The 18,273-nt window shown below is 50.4% G+C and overlaps 1 protein-coding gene across 1 annotated transcript; it reads right to left on the reverse strand.

The window, feature by feature from the left end:
- Nucleotides 1-2,627: 2,627 nt before the first annotated feature.
- LOC128847946 (E3 ubiquitin-protein ligase TRIM39-like) lies at nucleotides 2,628-17,354 on the reverse strand. Its single transcript, XM_054047670.1, has 7 exons — nucleotides 16,947-17,354; nucleotides 15,263-15,358; nucleotides 13,839-14,069; nucleotides 11,695-11,717; nucleotides 8,773-8,888; nucleotides 5,854-5,886; nucleotides 2,628-3,731 (listed from the first exon to the last, which is right to left on the reverse strand). The coding sequence occupies exons 1-7, from the start codon at nucleotides 17,352-17,354 to the stop codon at nucleotides 3,184-3,186; spliced, it is 1,455 nt and encodes a 484-aa protein (XP_053903645.1). The 3' UTR covers nucleotides 2,628-3,183.
- Between the last annotated feature and the right edge of the window lie 919 nt (nucleotides 17,355-18,273).

Here is an 18,273-nt window from a genome sequence, read left to right on the forward strand (position 1 = left end):
TGGATAGAGGGCAGGGGAGTTCAGGGTGGTGGTTGGGGCGCGGTTGTGGATAGGGGTCGGGGCAGTCAGAGGGCGGGGAACAGGGGGGTTGGATGGGGGCAGGGGACCTGGGGGAGCAGTCGGGGGGGGGTTGGATGGGGTGGCAGGGGGCAGTCAGGGGCAGGGGTTCCGGGGGCGGACAGGAAGAAGGGGTGGTTGGATGGGGCAGGGGTCCTGGGGGGTAAGTCAGGAATGGGGGGGGAAGTATGGATGGGGGGGCAGGGGGCAGTCAGGAGTGGGAAGTCCGGGGACAGGGAGCAGGGGGTGGTGGATGGGGTAGGAGTCCTGGGGAGGCCATCAGGGGCCCGGGGGGTTGGATGGGGCAGGAGTCCCGGGGGAGCCTTCAGGGAGCGAGAAGCGGGGGTGGGGGTCGGATAGGAGGCGGGGGCCGTCCACGCCTTGCTGTTTGGGGAGACACAGCCTCCCCAAACTGGCCTTCCATACAATTTTGGAAACCCGATGTGATCCTCAGGCCAAAAAGTTTGTGCTGCCCCTGATCTAGGGCTTCCTCTTCACATTAAAAAACAAAACCAGCCTGAACCCCCACCCAGTAACCTGGGAAAACTAAACACCACCCCTGGTCAATACTTCCCCACTCGTAAGCACTGAGTCTGTGTTTAACAAAAGAAAACTTTCATTAAAAAGAAGAGGGAGCTCAGCGTTAATTTGGGAAGAAATCGCAACAATGATTCAAAAGTTTGCAAACCATAAGTAAAAAACCGCCCCACAGTCAGTTGGGCAGTGTCCTTTGCCTCAGTTTCCCACTTTGCAGTGTGACAGTCTGACAGAGAAATGTCCCTTTAATGCACCATTCCCCTTTCCTTATGCTGCAAACCACTTGCAACTGGTTGTCCAAAATCAGCAAAGTCCCCAAATAAAGGGGTGCGTTCCCGTGGATTCCCCTCCCACCCCTAAAGGGAGGGATTGAGCAATGCCTCAGACCGCTCGGGGGACGGGGGAGTGTCTCCATACTAATTTTCCCCTACTGTTACTCACACCTTCTTGTCAGCTGTTTGAAATGGGCCATCCTCATTACCACTACAAAAGTGATTTTTCCTCCATTGGTATTCCACTGTTAATTGAATTGTCTCATTAGACTGACCCCCCCACTTGGTAAGGCAACTCCCATCTTTTCACGTACTATGTATTTATACCTGCTCCTGTATTTTCCACTCCATGCATCAGACGAAGTGGGTTTTAGCCCACGAAAGCGTATGCCCAAATAAATTTGTTAGTCTCTAAGGTGCCACGAGGATTCCTCACTGAATAGGATTCTAAGGAGTCCTCCCAGAGCAGCAGTACCACGTCTGCCAGCAGCTCCCAAGAGGACCAGAACGGATCCCCCGAGCTCATCGCTGGGGAGTAGCAGAGTTGCAGGGGATACACCATGCCCTGGAGGTTGCTAGGAGCCGGGCAGGGAAGATGTTCCCAGAACCCCCGGCCAAGCTACATGTCCGACGAGGACAGGAACCAGTCCTACTGCCCTATCTGCTGCAAAGGCAAGGAGCTGCTGCTGTGTAGCAATACCAGCTGCTGCAGGTGTTTCTGTGTCGAATGCTTGGAGGTCTGGGTAGGGCAAGGTACCTCGTCAAAGGCAAAAGAGCAAGAACCCTGGAGCTGTTACATGTGCCAACCACAGAAGTGCTATGGGGTGTTACAGCACCGACCGGACTGGAATGTACGGCTGCAAGACTTCTTCCCCAGCGACAAAGGACAGGAATATGATGCACCTAAAATCTAAAAAGGCCCGCACATTTCCCACAGTCACTACTCTTGATAACAGAACGTCAATGATTGCATTGGCTACTTGGATCACAGCAGTCCCACAGTCGACTTGCCCACAACAGCAGAAGCTATGGTGAGCTGAGCGGGCTCCATGCTTGCCATGGTATGGCGTCTGCATGGGTAACCCAGGAAAAAAGGCGCGAAACAACTGTCTGCCGTTGCTTTCACGGAGGGAGGGGCGACTGATGACATGTACCCAAAACCACCCGCGACAATGTTTTTGCCCCATCAGGCATTGGGAGCTTAACCCAGAATTCCAATGCGGGGAGGAGACTGCGGGAACTGTGGGATAGCTACCCACAGAGCACCGCTCCGTAAGTCGATGCTAGCCATGGTAGTGAAGACACTCTCCGCCGACTTAATGCGCTTAGTGGGGACATACGCAATCGACTGTATAAAATCGAATTCGAAAAATCGACTTCTATAAAATTGACCTAATTTCATAGTGTAGACATACCCTTAGATGATTTACTTGACGGTATAATGGGGGTGGAAGAGATGATCTAGCAGGAAATGTAGTGTATTGTGGAATCCAGCATCATTCATATATTTGTCATCAATCCTTCATTTCTCATCTGTTTTTGCTTTTACATCCCATATTGGGCAGCGGACACAAGGGAACGGATTCGGTTTTCAGGGCTCTGTTCATCTTAAATAACTTTCGGTAAAATTCATATGGAAACCAACCTTTTGTTTCTGTCTCAAAATTCATCTCACACAGCAAACCAGTGCTTTCCAGTGCTTTCCAGAAAGTTTTAAACAGACAAATTTCCCTCTCAGGTCCATTTACGGCGGGACTTTAATAAGGTTAAGGTGCTTTCCATGACTTAGGTGCTTTTGAAAATCCCCTGAAGTTACTTAGCAGCACAAGTTCCATTGAAAATCAATGAGTCTTAGGTCACTTTGGTTCTTTTGAAAATTCCAGCCTTTGCACCTCGTACACATGCTAACAGCTGTATTTAAATATATATTAGCTGGTTGTGGCTAAATAACAATCAACTAAAATGATTTTAAACACCCCCATTTCCCTCCCCAACCAGCTTCTTCAGCCAGGCCTCCTCCCTGCTCTCCCCACTCCCCGTTGAGGGGTCTCTCCCTGGCCCCCGGCTTGGTCCCTCCCACAGGGGCTCCCTCCTTCCTTGGTGGGACCCCCCTACTCCACACAGAGTTGGCCTCCTAGAAACCTAGAGACCCAGCCTAGAGCTTCACACAGACCTCCACAGCCATAGAGCTATGGGTAGAGCATCACCCCCCTGCAGCCCTGTCTGTGCGGAGGGAGACTGGCTGAGTCCTCCAGGTCATTGAGATCAGGAGGGTGGGGTCTAGAGGAGCCTGTTTCATGGGGACAGACAGGGCACCTCAGGGACTCAGTGTGAGCCGCACAGTACCAAGAACCCCAAAGACCGGGACACTAACACCAGCCTGGAAGAACGGGCGGATTCTCTCCCTGGCGAAAGAGGCCGGTGGGAAAGAGAAGATCGGGTCCTCGTTACCAGCATCGAAAAACGTCACCTGCCCCCGTTCATAGTCCAGATAAACCCGGATCCTGCTGGGTGCCCGGCTCAGGGACAAGGGGGTGCCGTGCTCAGGGGACGTGAGAGCCCGGTACTGATTCCCCCAGCCCTCCACAGCCCAGATCCCCTGCTCAGGGTTAACCCGGATCCGTCCCTTCCTGCTCACAGACTCTCTGGCCACCCCCACAGCACAGACTCCCCCCCACTGCACCTCCACCTCCCAGTAATGTCGGCCCGAGGTGAATCCCTCACAGCCCAGCACACAGGGCTCAGTGTCAAATCTCTCAGGGTTGTTGGGCAGAGCCCTCCATGTGCGTCCTAATCTCACACTTTTCTGATCTGCAGACAGGATGAGGTCGGGATAGGCCGTCTTTGGATCCAGAGTCACGTTGGCTGCAGAGAGAGAATCAGAGAGTGAGGGGCAGAGCTCAGCCCTGGGGGAGGCTCTGATTCTGTCAGTGACAGAACCTGCCCCAGCTGGGGAGTGACTCAGGCAACCTCCTGCCTCCAGCATTTACCCAGCTGTGCCTGGGGAGCAGCGCTGAGATCTCAGCCATGGGCCGGGGGGATTCACACCCTGACAGAGCCAGTTCAGGGACAGAGTGAAAGGAGCAGCTCCGCTGAGCCAGGCCCCCAGACTCCGAGTCTGACTCTCAGTGATTCCATCCTTGTGCTTGGGGGAAAGACAAGGGGGGTTAGAGGGAGGTGGTTTTAAGCCACTTTGTCCTTCCTTTAGTCTCCCTGGCCCCTAGTTACAGGGGCCTCAGCGCTGCAAAGCAGAGAACAGCCAGAGTGCGATGCATCCTGTCTATGCCCCCAGCAGAGCCGTCCCTTGTGTAGAGTAAATCGGGGTGACTGCTTCGGGCCCCGCGCTTTGGGGGGCCCTGTGGGCCAGTGCGATGGGCAGACACAGTCAGTCCCAGAAGAAACGAATCCATCACTTCCACCCCGGGCCCCCCTGCGCCAGGCCCTGTGGGCCAGTGCGATTGGCTGGCACGGTCAGTCCCGGAAGAGATGAATTGGTCACTTCTGCCCCGGATCCGGCACTCCCCTAGGGACGGCTCTGGTCCCCAGCATGCCCCAAACCCACTCCTACAATAACGGCTGGCAGCAGTTGCTGTAGAGCCCCTGTGCCAACTTCACACGGACGGGGGTGGCTCTCCTGCACAGGGGCTATTTTCTGGGGTCTGTTTCCAGGCACATTAAGGCCCCTTTGCTCTGACAGAGCAGCACAAAAGGGCCTGACAATCAGGCCCTGGAATCTTTCCCCATCTGCACCCACCTCTCCCCACAGATGTGATTAGAGACCCTGGCATCATAGGAGGCTCCCAGCAGATTACAGGGAATCCAAAGTCCCCCTGTCCCATGATGAAACTCTTCAGAGCCCCGTCTCCTTGCAGAGCCCCCCCTCCTATAGATCAGCGAGCTGAGCACTAGAAAACCTGCTTTTATAGAGATATCACTGGTGCTGCATGACTCTGTGTAGCTGTGGTGTGGGTGAGGACACCGCACACTTCCTGAATCGCTGCTTGTCTTGTGCTGGTCTATCGGGGACTTTCCAGTCTCCACACTGCTGGCCCCAAGGCTATGCAATGGCTAATGCAGTATTGCCGACTTCAAGAGATCAAATCTCAGATAGGCCCAAAAATCATGACATTTTTAAAAAGGATTCTACTGTCATTTTTAGGTCAGTCTCTTGATGTTTGAACTCCCCTGGCCCCTCCCCAGGGTGTGCGCATGTGACAATCAGTGTTGCCCACTCTCCCACATGTCCTGGAGAAGGTGATTTTGCGTCCTGCGGCAGGAGCTCTCACCGCCACATCTGCCTGTCTCCTGCCCAACAATTAATCCTGTCCCCCAGATCCCCACATCAGTTCTGTCCCCATCCAACCCCCCTCAATTCAGTCCCCAGCCCCCATCATCACCCCCCCATCAGTTCAGCACCCCTACCCCATTGCTCTCAGTTCACCCTCCCAGCACTCACCCTATCTGCTCAGAACCCATTATCAATACAGCCCCCTCAGCCCATCAACCCCCTGCTCACTTCAAGCCCACTGCAGTCCTCAGGCCATACTAAAGCCCTCCCAGCCTCACCTCTGCTCCTCCTGGGGTTCTTCACCCTCCCTAGGCCTGGGGGCTGCAGTGGGGTCCCCTCTCCCACTTCCCAGGCTGGCAGGGGAGCAGCCGCACTGGGGTGGCTGACAGCGGGATTCCCAGCCACGCCCAGGGCAGCTGACAGGATTTCTAATTTTTAGAACTCTCAAATGTCGGGATTTTTTTTCAGCCGCAGCTGAGAATTCTATCGCGAGATCATGAGTGAGGCCTAATTCTAAATCATAATAGACAAAAGAATCTACTCTTCTGTTTTTAGGAAAGATCTGTGTAGCCACCAGTAATATAGTGTTCAGCTCCTGTCAAACGCAAAATTGAAACAAAACCTGAACTATCGTGCTGCCAATGAGCCCCCATAATTCATATGAAAACTTTCACTCCCCCTTTGATCCGAGAAATTTACCTTTGTGCAACCGCTGTCTAGACGACAGACAGTCTAGAGAAAGAAAAGGGTGAAAAAGATGAAATGTCATGTTGATGAATATATTCACATTGTTAATGTTCTAACAGAAAAACAAAATGAAAAGAAAACAAACTTTATTCAGTTATAGTTAAGGAGGCTAAGTGCAATTCAGACCAATATAAACCATTACACACCTCATTAAAAAATAACCACAAACATTAAAAACTAAGGACATGACCTAAGGTTACATGACAGACCCAGAGATGTTTTACCAGCAATTAAACATCTGTGGCTGGCCCATGACAGCTGACTTGGCTCGAGATGCTCGGGCTTGGGCAGAGGCCTGGGCTCTGGGACCCTGTGACGGGAGAGGGTCGCAGAGCCCAGGCTCCAGCCCGAACCTCGTGAGCCGGAGTCAGGGGACACGGGCCAGCCACAGGTGTTTAATTGCTGTGTAGACAAACCCTCTGACACCAACACATAATTCACAGACAGACCAATACACAGACACTTTTTCACTGATTAGCATTCGATCAACTTTAAATCTTCCCCTGTACCACTAGTACTCAGTAAAACTGGCTCATCCTTCCTGGCAGACCTGGTGGTCTCATTATCTCCAGCTCAGGAGGATAAAAGTTGGAGTATCTCCAAAGCAGGGGTGGGAAACCTACGGCCCGTGGTCCAGATCTGGCTTGTTGCTCAATTTCATCCAGCCCACAGGACCCACTCCCCTCACTGTGGGGTTGGAGCCACGAGTGCTGATTCGCCTTCTCACAGAGGGGAAGCCCCGAGTCTCTGCACAGAACTGTGGGAACTAGGAGTGCAAAGGGTGCTGCAGTGCACCCCCCCCGCCCCCCGGTTTTGCACAGAGTTCCATCCGCCAGCGTCCTGGCTGGCTGCCGGACCCCCGCATGGGGCTCTGCTCCCAGCACCACACGCTGGGTCTGGTCTGCTGACCCACCCCTGGGGCTCTGCTCCTGCCCCCACCTCCCGGAGCCACAGCCCAGTCTTAGCACCAGCTCTGTGGAGAGGGCACAAACAGGAGTAAAGGGGGTGCCAGGTAAAAAGTTTGAGGACCACTGGATTTCAGCACCCCCACTGTAAAAATTGTTCCAGCACTACTGCCTCTGCACTCCCCACAGGGCTGGAGTTGTGAGCCCCAGCTCAGCCTGCTGCGGGGGGGGAGGGGAGCCCCGAGCCTCCACGCCCCTTTCTGTCCCCCCGCGGTGAGTATCCTGCAATTGATTTTTTTCTGTGGGTCAATGGCCCGTGATAGAAAAAAGGTTCCTCACCCCCGCTCTAAAGCAAGAGAGGGACTTTGGTGACACCGGAGGCCTTGCAGTAGGGTTACCATATTTAAAAAATACAAAAAGAGGACACTCCACGGGGCCCTGGCCCCGCCCCTTTCCCAACCCCGGCCCCGCCCCAACTCCGCCCATTCCCCAAAGTCCCCACCCTAACTCCCCCTCCTCCCTCCCAGCCACGCGAAAAGGGCTGCCCAAGCGCTAACAGCTTCACGGTTTGCCGGGCAGCCTCCAGACCCTGTGCCCCCGGCCGGCGCTTCCCCAGCACAGCTGGAGCCCGGGAGGGGAAGCGCCCGGCTGGGGGCGCAGGGTCTGGAGGCTGCCCAGCAAACCCGTGAAGCGGGTAGCGCTTGGGCTTTCGGCAGCCCCTATGCCTCCGGACCCTGCGCCCCCGGCCGGGCACTTTCCCTCCCGGGCTCCAGCTGCTCTGCTCCTCCCCTGACTCTTCGGCTCTGTTTAAGAGCCAAGTTGCCCGAGCCAGCGCTACCGGCTTCAGGCAGCCCCCCCTGCCTCCGGACCCTGCGCCGCTGGAGCAGAGCAGCTGGAGCCCAGGAAGGGAAGTGCCCGGCCGGCGGTGCAGGGTCTGGAGGCAAGGGGGCTGCCTGAAGCCGGTAGCGCTTGCTCGGGCAGCTTGGCTCTTAAACAGAGCCGAAGTCTGAGAGGGGAGGAGCACAGCAGCCGCGGGAGGGGAAGTGCCCATCCGGTATTTTTCCCAGACATGTTTGGCTTTTTGGCAATTCCCCCGGGACGGGGGTTTGATTGCCGAAAAGCCGGACGTGTCCGGGAAAAACCGGACGCATGGTAACCCTACGTGACTGGTGCCCGGGGCCGGGGGCGCAGCTCCAGCCCCAGGGGGATGCAAATCCGGACAGTGCCGGCTCCCCGCAACGCGCTGGCGTCCACAACCCCCCCGGGGGCGCCCCCCAGCCCGGCGCTGGCTGCCGAGCGGCGCCCAGAGACACCCCCCACCCAAAGGACAGGGGCCCGCGCCCCCCCTCCCCCGACGGCTTGCTGCCTCACAGGGGCAGGTTGGTCGCGTCGCAGGTGCCACTGGGAGTTGTCGTTCTCGGCCGCTCCCCTCTCCCGGCTCTCCCTGGAGAGCGAGGCCCGGCCGGACTACAGCCCCCAGCATGCCCTGGGCAGGAGCCCAGTGTCGCACCGAGATGATGTCACAGCGGGCGACCGACACACACAAATTCGGAGATCCTAGCCTCCCTATTGCCCCGGACATGTCCGGCTTTTTGGCAATTCCCCCCGGATGGGGATTTGGGGACCAAAAAGCCGGACATGTCCGGGGAAATCCGGACGTATGGTAATCCTACCTTGCAGACAAAAAATCCAAACAAACATACTTCAAAAACAGTGAATTCAGCAGGAAGCCCAAGCTCAGGTTAACGTTCATAGCGGCTAAGAAAGGAAACCCCCAGGGAGTCCGAATGTAGGCCCCGAACCCAGTGTGTATGTGCTGTATTGAGAGCTGAGGAGGGAATTCATAGCTTCCAAATGATTAGTTGACAATCTCCATCCACAATCATTGTCCCCAAGAGATTTCCCCAGCTCTGTCAATTATCAGTGTAACATATGTGAGAAAATTCCCCAGGTGACTGTTTATTACCTTTGAATTTCTTCATTATGGTCTCCACAGAGGCATTTCTTTGAGAAGATTCCCAGATTCTCCATTTCAGTTCAGAAGAAAAGGCCACTGGGTTCTGAAACGTCTTCCTCTCGCATCTGAAGAACAACCCAGTGTTACTCGTTGTGGAAGACGTTCCTATTTGTGTTTTACTAACATGTATTTTATTCTAGTGAATGGTTGTAGCTCAGCAGACCCTGGAGGATTAAAGTCTCTCTTGCCCCAGGAATAGGTCCAATCCCAGCTTGGACACTACAAGCTTCCCCTTCATTTTGGTGAGACTGATATTGGAAAACTGCATCCAGTTCTGGTCCTCAGAAAAAGTTGAGATGGTGCAGAGAAGACTCACAAAACTGATTTGGGGGCTGGTAAAAATGCCTTGCACCGAGAGAACCCTGGCACTTGAGTGTGGGGTATAAATACCTTCATGGGGAGAACAGACTTGGTACTAAAGGGCTCCTCAGTTTAGCAAACAAAGGCACAACAAGGACCAATTGCTGGAAGCTGAAGCCAGAGAAATTCCAATGGGAAATCAGACAGACCTTTTAAAGAATGCGGGTGAATTAACCTCCACCCCCCCCCTCAGTGCCTCCCACCTGCTAGCTGGCCCTGCTGATCAGCTCCTCCCCCTGCCTCCCAGCGCCTCCTGCCCATGGGGGATCAGCTGTTCAGCAACGGGCAGGATGTGCTGGGGGGGCGGAGCAAGGGCGGGAAGAGGCGGGGCAGGACAGGAAGAGGCGGGGCAGGGCTTTGGAGGAAGGGGTGGGAATTTATGTTCTTATTTAGTTCTTTGGATACATACAATGGTCAGTCCACTAGCACAGGGGTTCTCAGCTTACAAAGGCCAGTGTGTGTCCACTCCACACTGAGGGACGGCAAACTACTTAATGAATTTGCACTGCCCAGGGAGCCTTGAGCAGTGTGAGTCGGTGCAGTTCTGGGGATTGGGGCTGGAGCTCGGGGGGACTGGCTGGCGCCTTCTATTGCTGGTCCATCAATGGCTGGGAGAGGATTCATGTAACACAGCTGGGCGGGTCCCTGCCCGTAGGTGTCTGTCAGCGCAGAGCCTGTCAGGCTTGTAGCTTGACATCAGCATCACGGGGTGAGAGGCAGCCCAGGTTGGGGATTTGGAGGGCTCAGCAGCCCCACAGTCCAGAATCAGGCTGTAGCTGTGTTAGTCTGTATCCACAAGCACACCCATTTATTTTAACCTTTCCTCACAGCTCATCCACTCTAAACCTCGGATCGTTTTTGTTGCTCTCCTCTGAACTCTCTCCAATTTTTCCACATCTTTCTGAAAGTGAGATGCCCAAAACTGGACACAGGATTCCAGCTGAGGCCTCACAGTGGCAAGACGGGTGGAACAACGTCCTCCTGTGTCTTACATATGACACTCCTGTTAATACATCTGTGGTGGGGTGTTCACCCCACATCAGCCCCCGAATGAGGGAAGGAAGCTGAGACAGAGGAGATTAGTGAGACAGGTCACACATGAGTGGTTTAGGCCAGAGAAGGAACCCCTGATTGGACGATGAAACTCAGCTGAGCAGGTGGGGGCTGGGCTAGTATAAAGCCAGGAAGCTGGCAACAGAAATTGGTGGCAGTGAGAAAGTTTGCAGCCCCCCTCTGTGCATTCGAAAGGGAAAGAGGGAACCCAGGGAGAGAACAGCATGCTAGAAGCCTGGCCCTGAAGGAAGGGAGTACTTAGAATCATAGGGTTAGAAGGGACTTCCAGGGTCATCTAGTCTAACCCTGCATGTGGCAGGGTCCCTGGGCTGGACCCTGGAGCAGTGGGTGGGCTGGAGTTCCCCAACCAGCCACTGATGTGGTGGCATTGCCTGGGCAGTGGGACCAGTGAAACTCTATACCCCAGAAGAGGAAGCCATTTAGTGACCTGGCTGGAAGCTGAGTCACGAAGAGGAAGCTGCAGCTCTTGGAGCGAGAGATGAGGCTGCAGAGTGAGAGAGAGACAACGGGGGTGGGGGTGGGGGGGGGGGGGGGACTGAGAGACGGCAAGGGGAGGTGTTGGCCCTGGAAGAGAGCTAATCCCCCGAACAGCCAGGACAAGGCACCACCTCTGGTGACAACATCCCACAATGACATTTGCCTTTTTCACAAGAGCATCACACTGCCGACTCCTTCAATGTGTGATCCACTTGAACCCCCAGATGTTTTTCCGCAGTATTGCTGCTTATCCAGTGATTCCCCATTTCGTAGTTGTACATTTATTTTTTCCTTCTAAAGTGCAGCACTTTGACTTTATTGAATGTCCCCTTACATTGATTTTAATCCTTCCTCCCGCCGCCTCGTGTGTCTATTTAGACTGTAAACTCCCTGGGGCAGGGACTGTCTCTTTCTCTGTGTCTGTGCAGCACCCAGCATGTTGGGACCTGATTTTGCCTTGAGCCTCTAGGCACTGCCATAGTACTACTGATAATAGCACATTATAAACTCCCTAGAGCAGGGAATGTCTCTTCCATGATATCTGTTGCCACACCCAGCCTACTGATAGAGCTCACTGCATAAAAGGAAACAATTAATAAACAGCTCATTGAATAGTCATCAGATGGCCCCGACTTTCCATCCCTACCAATGTAGGTGGAATTTGGAGTCTATGACCTAGAAATGAAAAACGCATTCTCCATCCCCAATCTCCTGAGGTCTCCATTCCACCAGCTACACTATAAATGACACCCCTGTCTGTAGGTAAATCACTCTTTTCTCAGGCTGCTCTATTCTGGAGTCTACTCAAAATGACAACAGCCCCGAGATTAGATTTAATGGAGGGAGATTGGGAATCAGCCCCACACTCTGCACTGCTGGACCATGGGGAACCACATCTCATGTCCAAAATCCCTTCCTTGCACTGGGAAGTGAAAAGGAGAGTGAGAAGGAGCCACCTACCTGCTCAAGGTGCCTTTGATGTCCTAGAGGAAAAAGATAAAAGGAAATTCAGTCCCATTTATCACATACTAAGGATCCCTCCTGCTCTGGAGGGGACTCACTTTGTCTTCACAGTTTGAGGTTCAAAGTGAAACTATTTGTTATTTATTACTTCAAACAAAAACATTAAATGTGTTGCCTTTGCACATTTGGAAAAGTGCTGTAAGTGCAGGATCTGGGCCCAGGAAGTTTCTACGTGGTGGCACCGAGCTCTTTGTGTAATGACATCTGGATAACCAGCTGGCACATGGAATCAGAGGGTTCACTATCGAACAAGGATCTTCCTAACACTCAAAGGTGTGGGGAAGATCCCCTCCTGCGGACTCCAGTGGGTCCAGAGGGAGGGGTGCCCCCATGCTGTGCTGTCCCCATGCTGTAAACTCTCTCCCCACTTGCCCACAAACATTCTGAAGGCCCGTCCTGTGGACTTCTTGACAGCCATAGGAAGTTGGGGCTGGGTGAGAACAATGGGTTTGGGGTACAGAGTAGCAGAGGGACATTCACTATCCTACACCCCAGGATCAATGCAGGAAACCTGAGGAGTGAAGAATGCTGCCCACAGCAGATACTGGTCACAACAGAGAATTTGACCCTAGATATCAGCTAGAGAAGTCCAGTAGGATTCGTTTTATTTCTCAGCTTTTTTTTCCTAGTTGGAGGCACTTTTTGAAAATTAAAGTCATTAGAAGGCTTTTGGAATTCTAATCACTACTTACACTTTCAGGGTACCATAAATAATGAACAGCTTCCCTAACTAACTTCAGTTCTGGCGGCAAAAAAATTACCACAGCCTCAGAGCTCATGTATCAATGTTAAGGCCAATATTTCCCTTTTTTGTGGTAGGTAGGTGTGACGAAGTGGGAATGTTCTTAATGTTTTCTCTGAGTGCTGTGTGGGTGCCTCAGTTTCCACAATGCATTTCTCGAGTGTCTAGGGGTGTGTGATTGTTGCAGAGCCCTAGGGGGCCAGTGTGATGGTGTCTGCACAGAGAATGGCTGACGCCCTGTCTCCTGGCAGCTCATAGCCTGGGCCCCTCCCCTGCAAAGGTGCCAACTGAAGGTGTTGGAAAACAAAGAGATCAGGTGACCTCCTGGCCTGGGAAAGAGACAAAGGCAGAGGAAGGGCTGGAGAGGTTTCAGTTTGGAGCTGTCTGCGGAAATTGAGGGGGGGATAGATAGGCCCTCCTGGCCCCAGACAGACTTGACTGAGGGGCCCTGTTGTCTGTACCTACAAGCTCTGTGTTGTACTGTGTTTCTGTCATCTATTAGACCTTCTGTTTTACTGGCTGGCTGAGAGTCACGGTGAATCGCGGGAAGCCGGGGGTGCAGGGCCCTGTCTCCCCAAACTCGGTGACAGTAGGAAGAGTGGCAAAATGAGGCTTTAAATGGAAACTCAGCTTCAGTCTTAGCTATTTCCATAATTAATGACAGGTTCCATCTTAGATCTTCAGAAGTTAGAGTTTGGAACACACAAAATGCCAAACTGGATCAGACCTGAGGTCCATCTGGTCAGTATTCTGTTTCCAAAAGTGGACAATATCAGATGCTTCAGAAGAAGGTGTAAAATAATCTGCCTCCCACATTCTCATCCTGCTCTCTAACAGTTAGCGACTGGCTGAAGCAATGAAGCATGAGGTTTAATATCACTCTGCAGGTTCTTGTTATCCATATAAATATCCGATCACTTTTTGAGTTTTGCTAAATGCTTGGTCTCAACGACATCCGGTGGCAATGAGTTCCACAGTCTAATTACGTGATGTGTGAAAAAGTGTTCATTGGATCAGTTTTGAATTTGTCACCTTCTAATTTTATTGAATGTCCCTTTGTTCTTCCATTATGAGACAGGGAGAACAGAATTTGGAGTTTGCCATTTTTGGAGGAGTCTTCTCCCACTACAATTCAAAAGAAGAATTTCTTTTCATTTAGGCTTGATCCAATGCCCTTTGTACTCAAGAAGTATATTTCCATTGACTTTAATGAAAAAAATCATGTATATTTTAGCAATACTGTATGTTCTGACCATTCACTCCTACACTCCAAAAGTGAAGAGTGAGGAGACTTTCTTTAACTGTGAAAGGTTCTGGAGTGTTTCTAACACTGTCTTACCTGCAGGAATTCACTCGCTGGCTGCTGGCACTTCTGCTCCATCTCACTGATCAGGGAACTGAAAGAGGATATTTCCTCTGATAGTTTGGCAACATACTCATCCCTCCTCTTTTCAATTTCCTGTTTCAGCTCTTCCAACTGCGCCAGCAGGAGTCGCTTTTGTTCCTTCAGAAACTGGCACAGTTGCTGAAATTCAGACACAATCTTCTGCCTCTCCCTTTTTAGCTGTTTCTGAAATGACGAGATATGAACAGGAAAAGCACAGATCAAGGACAAGAATACGGAATGAGTCATGGGACATTTTATAAAGCCCATGGGGCATTTTATGCACGTGGCAGCATGTCATTGCAACCCCACAGAATTCAACTTCTGACATTTTATGGAGAACATTCTCTATGCTCAATAGACAGAAGATTTTCCAATAGATTTTCAAGAGTCGTAACTGGTGTTTAGAATATGCTTCTTTCTTGCATGATTTGGATAATCTGTGATTAGTGGCTTCTAGAAATGAGTGTATGTGAACTGGACAGAAGTCCATCAATTCCTGCTGTTTCTGGAGCACTCTCTGGCCCCTGATACCCTAGGAGCAAGGAAATCAGACCAGATTTGGAACCCAGACCTTCTTTATGGCAATGTCTAGCAGCGGTACCATTAAGGGCCTATTCCAAAGCTCAGTGAAGTGACCTGGAGTCTTTCTATTGACTTAATTGTGCTTTGTTTTAGGCTTCATTTTGAAATTGCCTGTCAAAAAATGAAAATTGTGTTGCAAATGATTTTTTCCCATGAAAAAAGTTGTTATCTACTAAACCCCATTTATCTACAGGAAGGTTTTTTGGTTGAAAATTTTTGACCAGACGTAGTTGAAAGACTAAAAGAGAAACTACTGTTAAGTAAGCAAATTACAAATTACAAATTACACTCACATTATCAGTGAAAATATTTGGATTATTAAAGCTCTTTCTTTAATGCTCCATTTTTCATAAACCAGAAGTTTCTCTTTACAATGACAACAAATAAGTAGTAGTCTTTCACAAAAGGGAACATGTTGCTCACTATTCCTCTTATGACACATAGGGCTTGTCTACACCACCCGCCGGATCGGCAGGCAGTGATCGATCCAGCGGGGGTCGATTTATCGTGTCTAGTCTAGACACGATAAATTGACCACCGAGTGCTCTCCCGTCAACTCCACCAGGGCGAGAAGCACAATCGGACTCAATGGGAGAGCGTCAACTGTCGACTTACCGCAGTGAAGACACTATGGTAAGTAGATTTAAGTATCTCGACTTCAGCTACGTTACTCACGTAGCTGAAGTTGTGTAACTTAGATCAATCCCCTACCCAGTGTGGACCAGGCCTCAGACTAAGCAGTGTGTTGATAATGTCCCCGTGCACATTTGTTTCTGAGTAATAACGGCACCTACCAGCAGTTCCTGGCTTTTACTTTCCCCATTCAATTTAAATGACAGAATCTCTTCTCTCTCTTTCTTCAAAATCACCGAACAGCTCCGAACTTGGTCCTAAAAAAAGAAAAAGTGGTTTAGTTTTGGTGCTTTTGGAGGGTTTTCCTACATTTTTTCTATTTTCAAGAATATTAAATACATAATAAAATGGGTGACTGCTCTGACTAGACAGTCATTCTCATGCTTGTGCTCTCTCTCCCTCTCTCTCTGGTCCAAATGACTTTTTATCCCCAGTGGAACAGCTTTGACAGGGGAGATGGAGGGAGCCCCACATCACAATATACCATAGTTAGGGCACTCACCTGTGAGGTGGCTGATCCCCATTCGAATCCCTTCTCATCAGGTGGAGGAGGGACTTGAACCAGCGTTTCCTACATATCAGGTGAGTACCCTAATCCCTGGGCTAAAAGTTAGAAGGGCGAGCCTGATCCGGTAGGTGTGCTCAGAGGCCACCTGCCAGGTCAGACCCCCCACTCTAGCTAGACAACCAAACGCCTGTCTTCCTCCAGATTGTGAATCGCACTGGGGCTTAAGTGAGAAATAGGCATCTGGATACCTAGAAAGAGACAGCAGCGTGCATGCCCAGAGGCAGAAATATAGGGATGTTGATGGTGTAAAAGCTGAAAGGAGCCAATAAGGCCCAGAAAGGCATTTTAATCAATAAAATTGTTGCAAAAACCAGCAGGTACTGTTACAGACAGTTAAGAGAACAGACTCATAACAAATTGTGATTACCCTGTTTTGGCCCAGAACCATATTTTAAACACCAAAAAACACCTTGAGGACAATATCTTACAATGAGAACTGATTTCTAGCACCCTGTTATCAACCCATTCCAGCCCAGAACCATTTTTTAAACACCAAATAGGATCTGGAACACACGGTTCCAAAGTGACCCAGAGGATTAAATTTATACATCCAGCATATTACCGTGAGGACAATATTTTTGGAATGAGAACCCATTAGTAGCACACTCTTATTAACCCATTCCAGCCCAGAACCACTTTTTAACACTGTCAAAAGTTGTGGAGCAGAAACATTTAGGCCTATCTAAAAATTACCTGTGAAAAATAACAGACTCGAAGGTCTCACCTCCATATATGAGAGTGACTCTTCCCAAAAAGACACAACAAATAAAAAATAACATGAAAAGCAGAATCAGTCACAATGACTTATGTGATGAGTATGACCTTCAGCAGTTCCTGTGGCTGCACTGATTCATGACAAGTGCACAACACATGCACACAAGATTAGGGTTGCCAACCTTCCAGGATTAATTAAAGATTAGGTTATGAAACCTCCAGGAATACTTCCAACCAAAATTGGCAACTATATAAAAGATGTATTTTTAATTTCGAGCAAAATATGTGTCCCAGGTCAAGAGCAGTTCCACTATAATAGTATTGTGCTATGTTAATAAATTTCAGCCCTGGGCCAATTTGGAACTGACTTTTCTGAGACCTTATTGGTGTTAAAAATGGTTTGGGGCCAGAATAGATTAATAACAGTGTGTTATAAGTCTGTTCTCATTGCTAAAATATTGTTCTTAAGGGTCTCTAACAGTATCCGTTCTTTTTTGCAATAATTTTTATTAAAATGCCAATCCTGGCTATTCCAGCTTTTACACTGTCCCGTGATTTCTTACCTTGTAATCCTTGGCAGCCTCATCTATGGGAACCACAGTGTGTTCTCTATGATCTCCGCACAGGTGGCAAACCATACAAATGGGTGTTTGATCCTCTTGGCAGAAAACATCTAAAGCGCTCTCATGTTTTTCACACACTTCTGGTTCTTTTGTTGACTCCAGTGTAAGTGTTCTGGAAGCTTCTACAATATTCCTCAGCTGTCTGTTTGGTTTGACGTTTCTCTGGGAGAAGGTTTCTCTACACTCAGGACAGCGGAAGTTTGTATGCAATCCCTTCCACCACTGAGTGATGCAGGCCTGGCAGAAATTGTGCCCACAATCTAGACACACTGGATCTTTAAAATAATCTGTACACACTGAACAAGTCAGTTCAGCTAGGAGCGGTTGTGCTGGATTTGCAGCAGCCATGGCTGCTGCTTCTGCAGAGAAGAGACTAATTTAGTTTCATTTTCCTGTTCTCAGAAATGGGCTGATTCTGAACGTTGCACACCAAACAGGCACTTCCTGTGTATTCACTGTTTCATGTTACTCTTGGGAGTCCGAAAACACTTTGTCATTTCAGTTGGCAAAGAGAGGCTCTATCATGACAGACTGGAATGGCAGCACCTGACGCTGTTGGTCCCTGCAATGATGCAGCACGGCCACTCTGCAGAACAGCTGATTGAAAAACAGCACCTGCTACATCCACACCCAGCTCCATACAGCATTTCTTCCCGCCATCGCTGTGTCACTGTGTTGTGGGACTCCAGAGGGACCTACAGCCTAGATCATGGCACAGCTTTCTGCAGCAGGTGGTTCTGGGAAAATTTACAAAGTACTGTGGGCTGCCAGTGGTATTCCAGCCTTTAGAAAGGGGAGGATCCTAGAGTCATGCCCCTCCCCCTCAACCCAATAACTGTGGCAGTAACCATCTTTATTTATGCTTAATGTTTGCCTTCTGCGATTGATACAATAATTTCTAAATACTGTCTTCCTAGCCATGTTCTCACAGGTCAGCAGGGGATATACACATGGTCTGCGACGGAGGAAGAGGGAAAACAGGTGGCTGGAACAATAGGGCCGGAGTCACTGCCTGATTCTTACCAACTGCAGCACGAAAACATTTTGATATCTTGTGCCAAGGGCTTTGCATGGGGCACAGCTGGGCTTCTTAGCCTCCAGCTAACTTCTGCAAAGTCCTGATCAGCAAAGCTGTTCCAAGTGACAAAAGGCCTATGTTGGTTCCAGTGACATAAGAAATCAAGTAGTTTTCACTGTGAGGGGGTTTTAAGCCATTTCTCAGAAAATAACATGCAGATTCAGACCAAATTTTCAGATTCCAGAGCGG

The sequence above is a fragment of the Malaclemys terrapin genome, chromosome 13 (assembly GCF_027887155.1).
Source record: "Malaclemys terrapin pileata isolate rMalTer1 chromosome 13, rMalTer1.hap1, whole genome shotgun sequence".
NCBI lineage: Eukaryota > Metazoa > Chordata > Testudines > Emydidae > Malaclemys > Malaclemys terrapin.

Coding starts and splice junctions, on each gene's coding strand:
- LOC128847946 (XM_054047670.1), bottom strand. CDS start 17,354: ATGGCTGCTGCAAATCCAGCACAACCGCTCCTAGCTGAACTGACTTGT. Junction 5,887..8,772: donor CATAATGAAGAAATTCAAAG/GTAATAAACAGT, acceptor TTCTTTCTCTAG/ACTGTCTGTCGTCTAGACAG. Junction 3,732..5,853: donor TAGACAGCGGTTGCACAAAG/GTAAATTTCTCG, acceptor CTCTCTCTGCAG/CCAACGTGACTCTGGATCCA.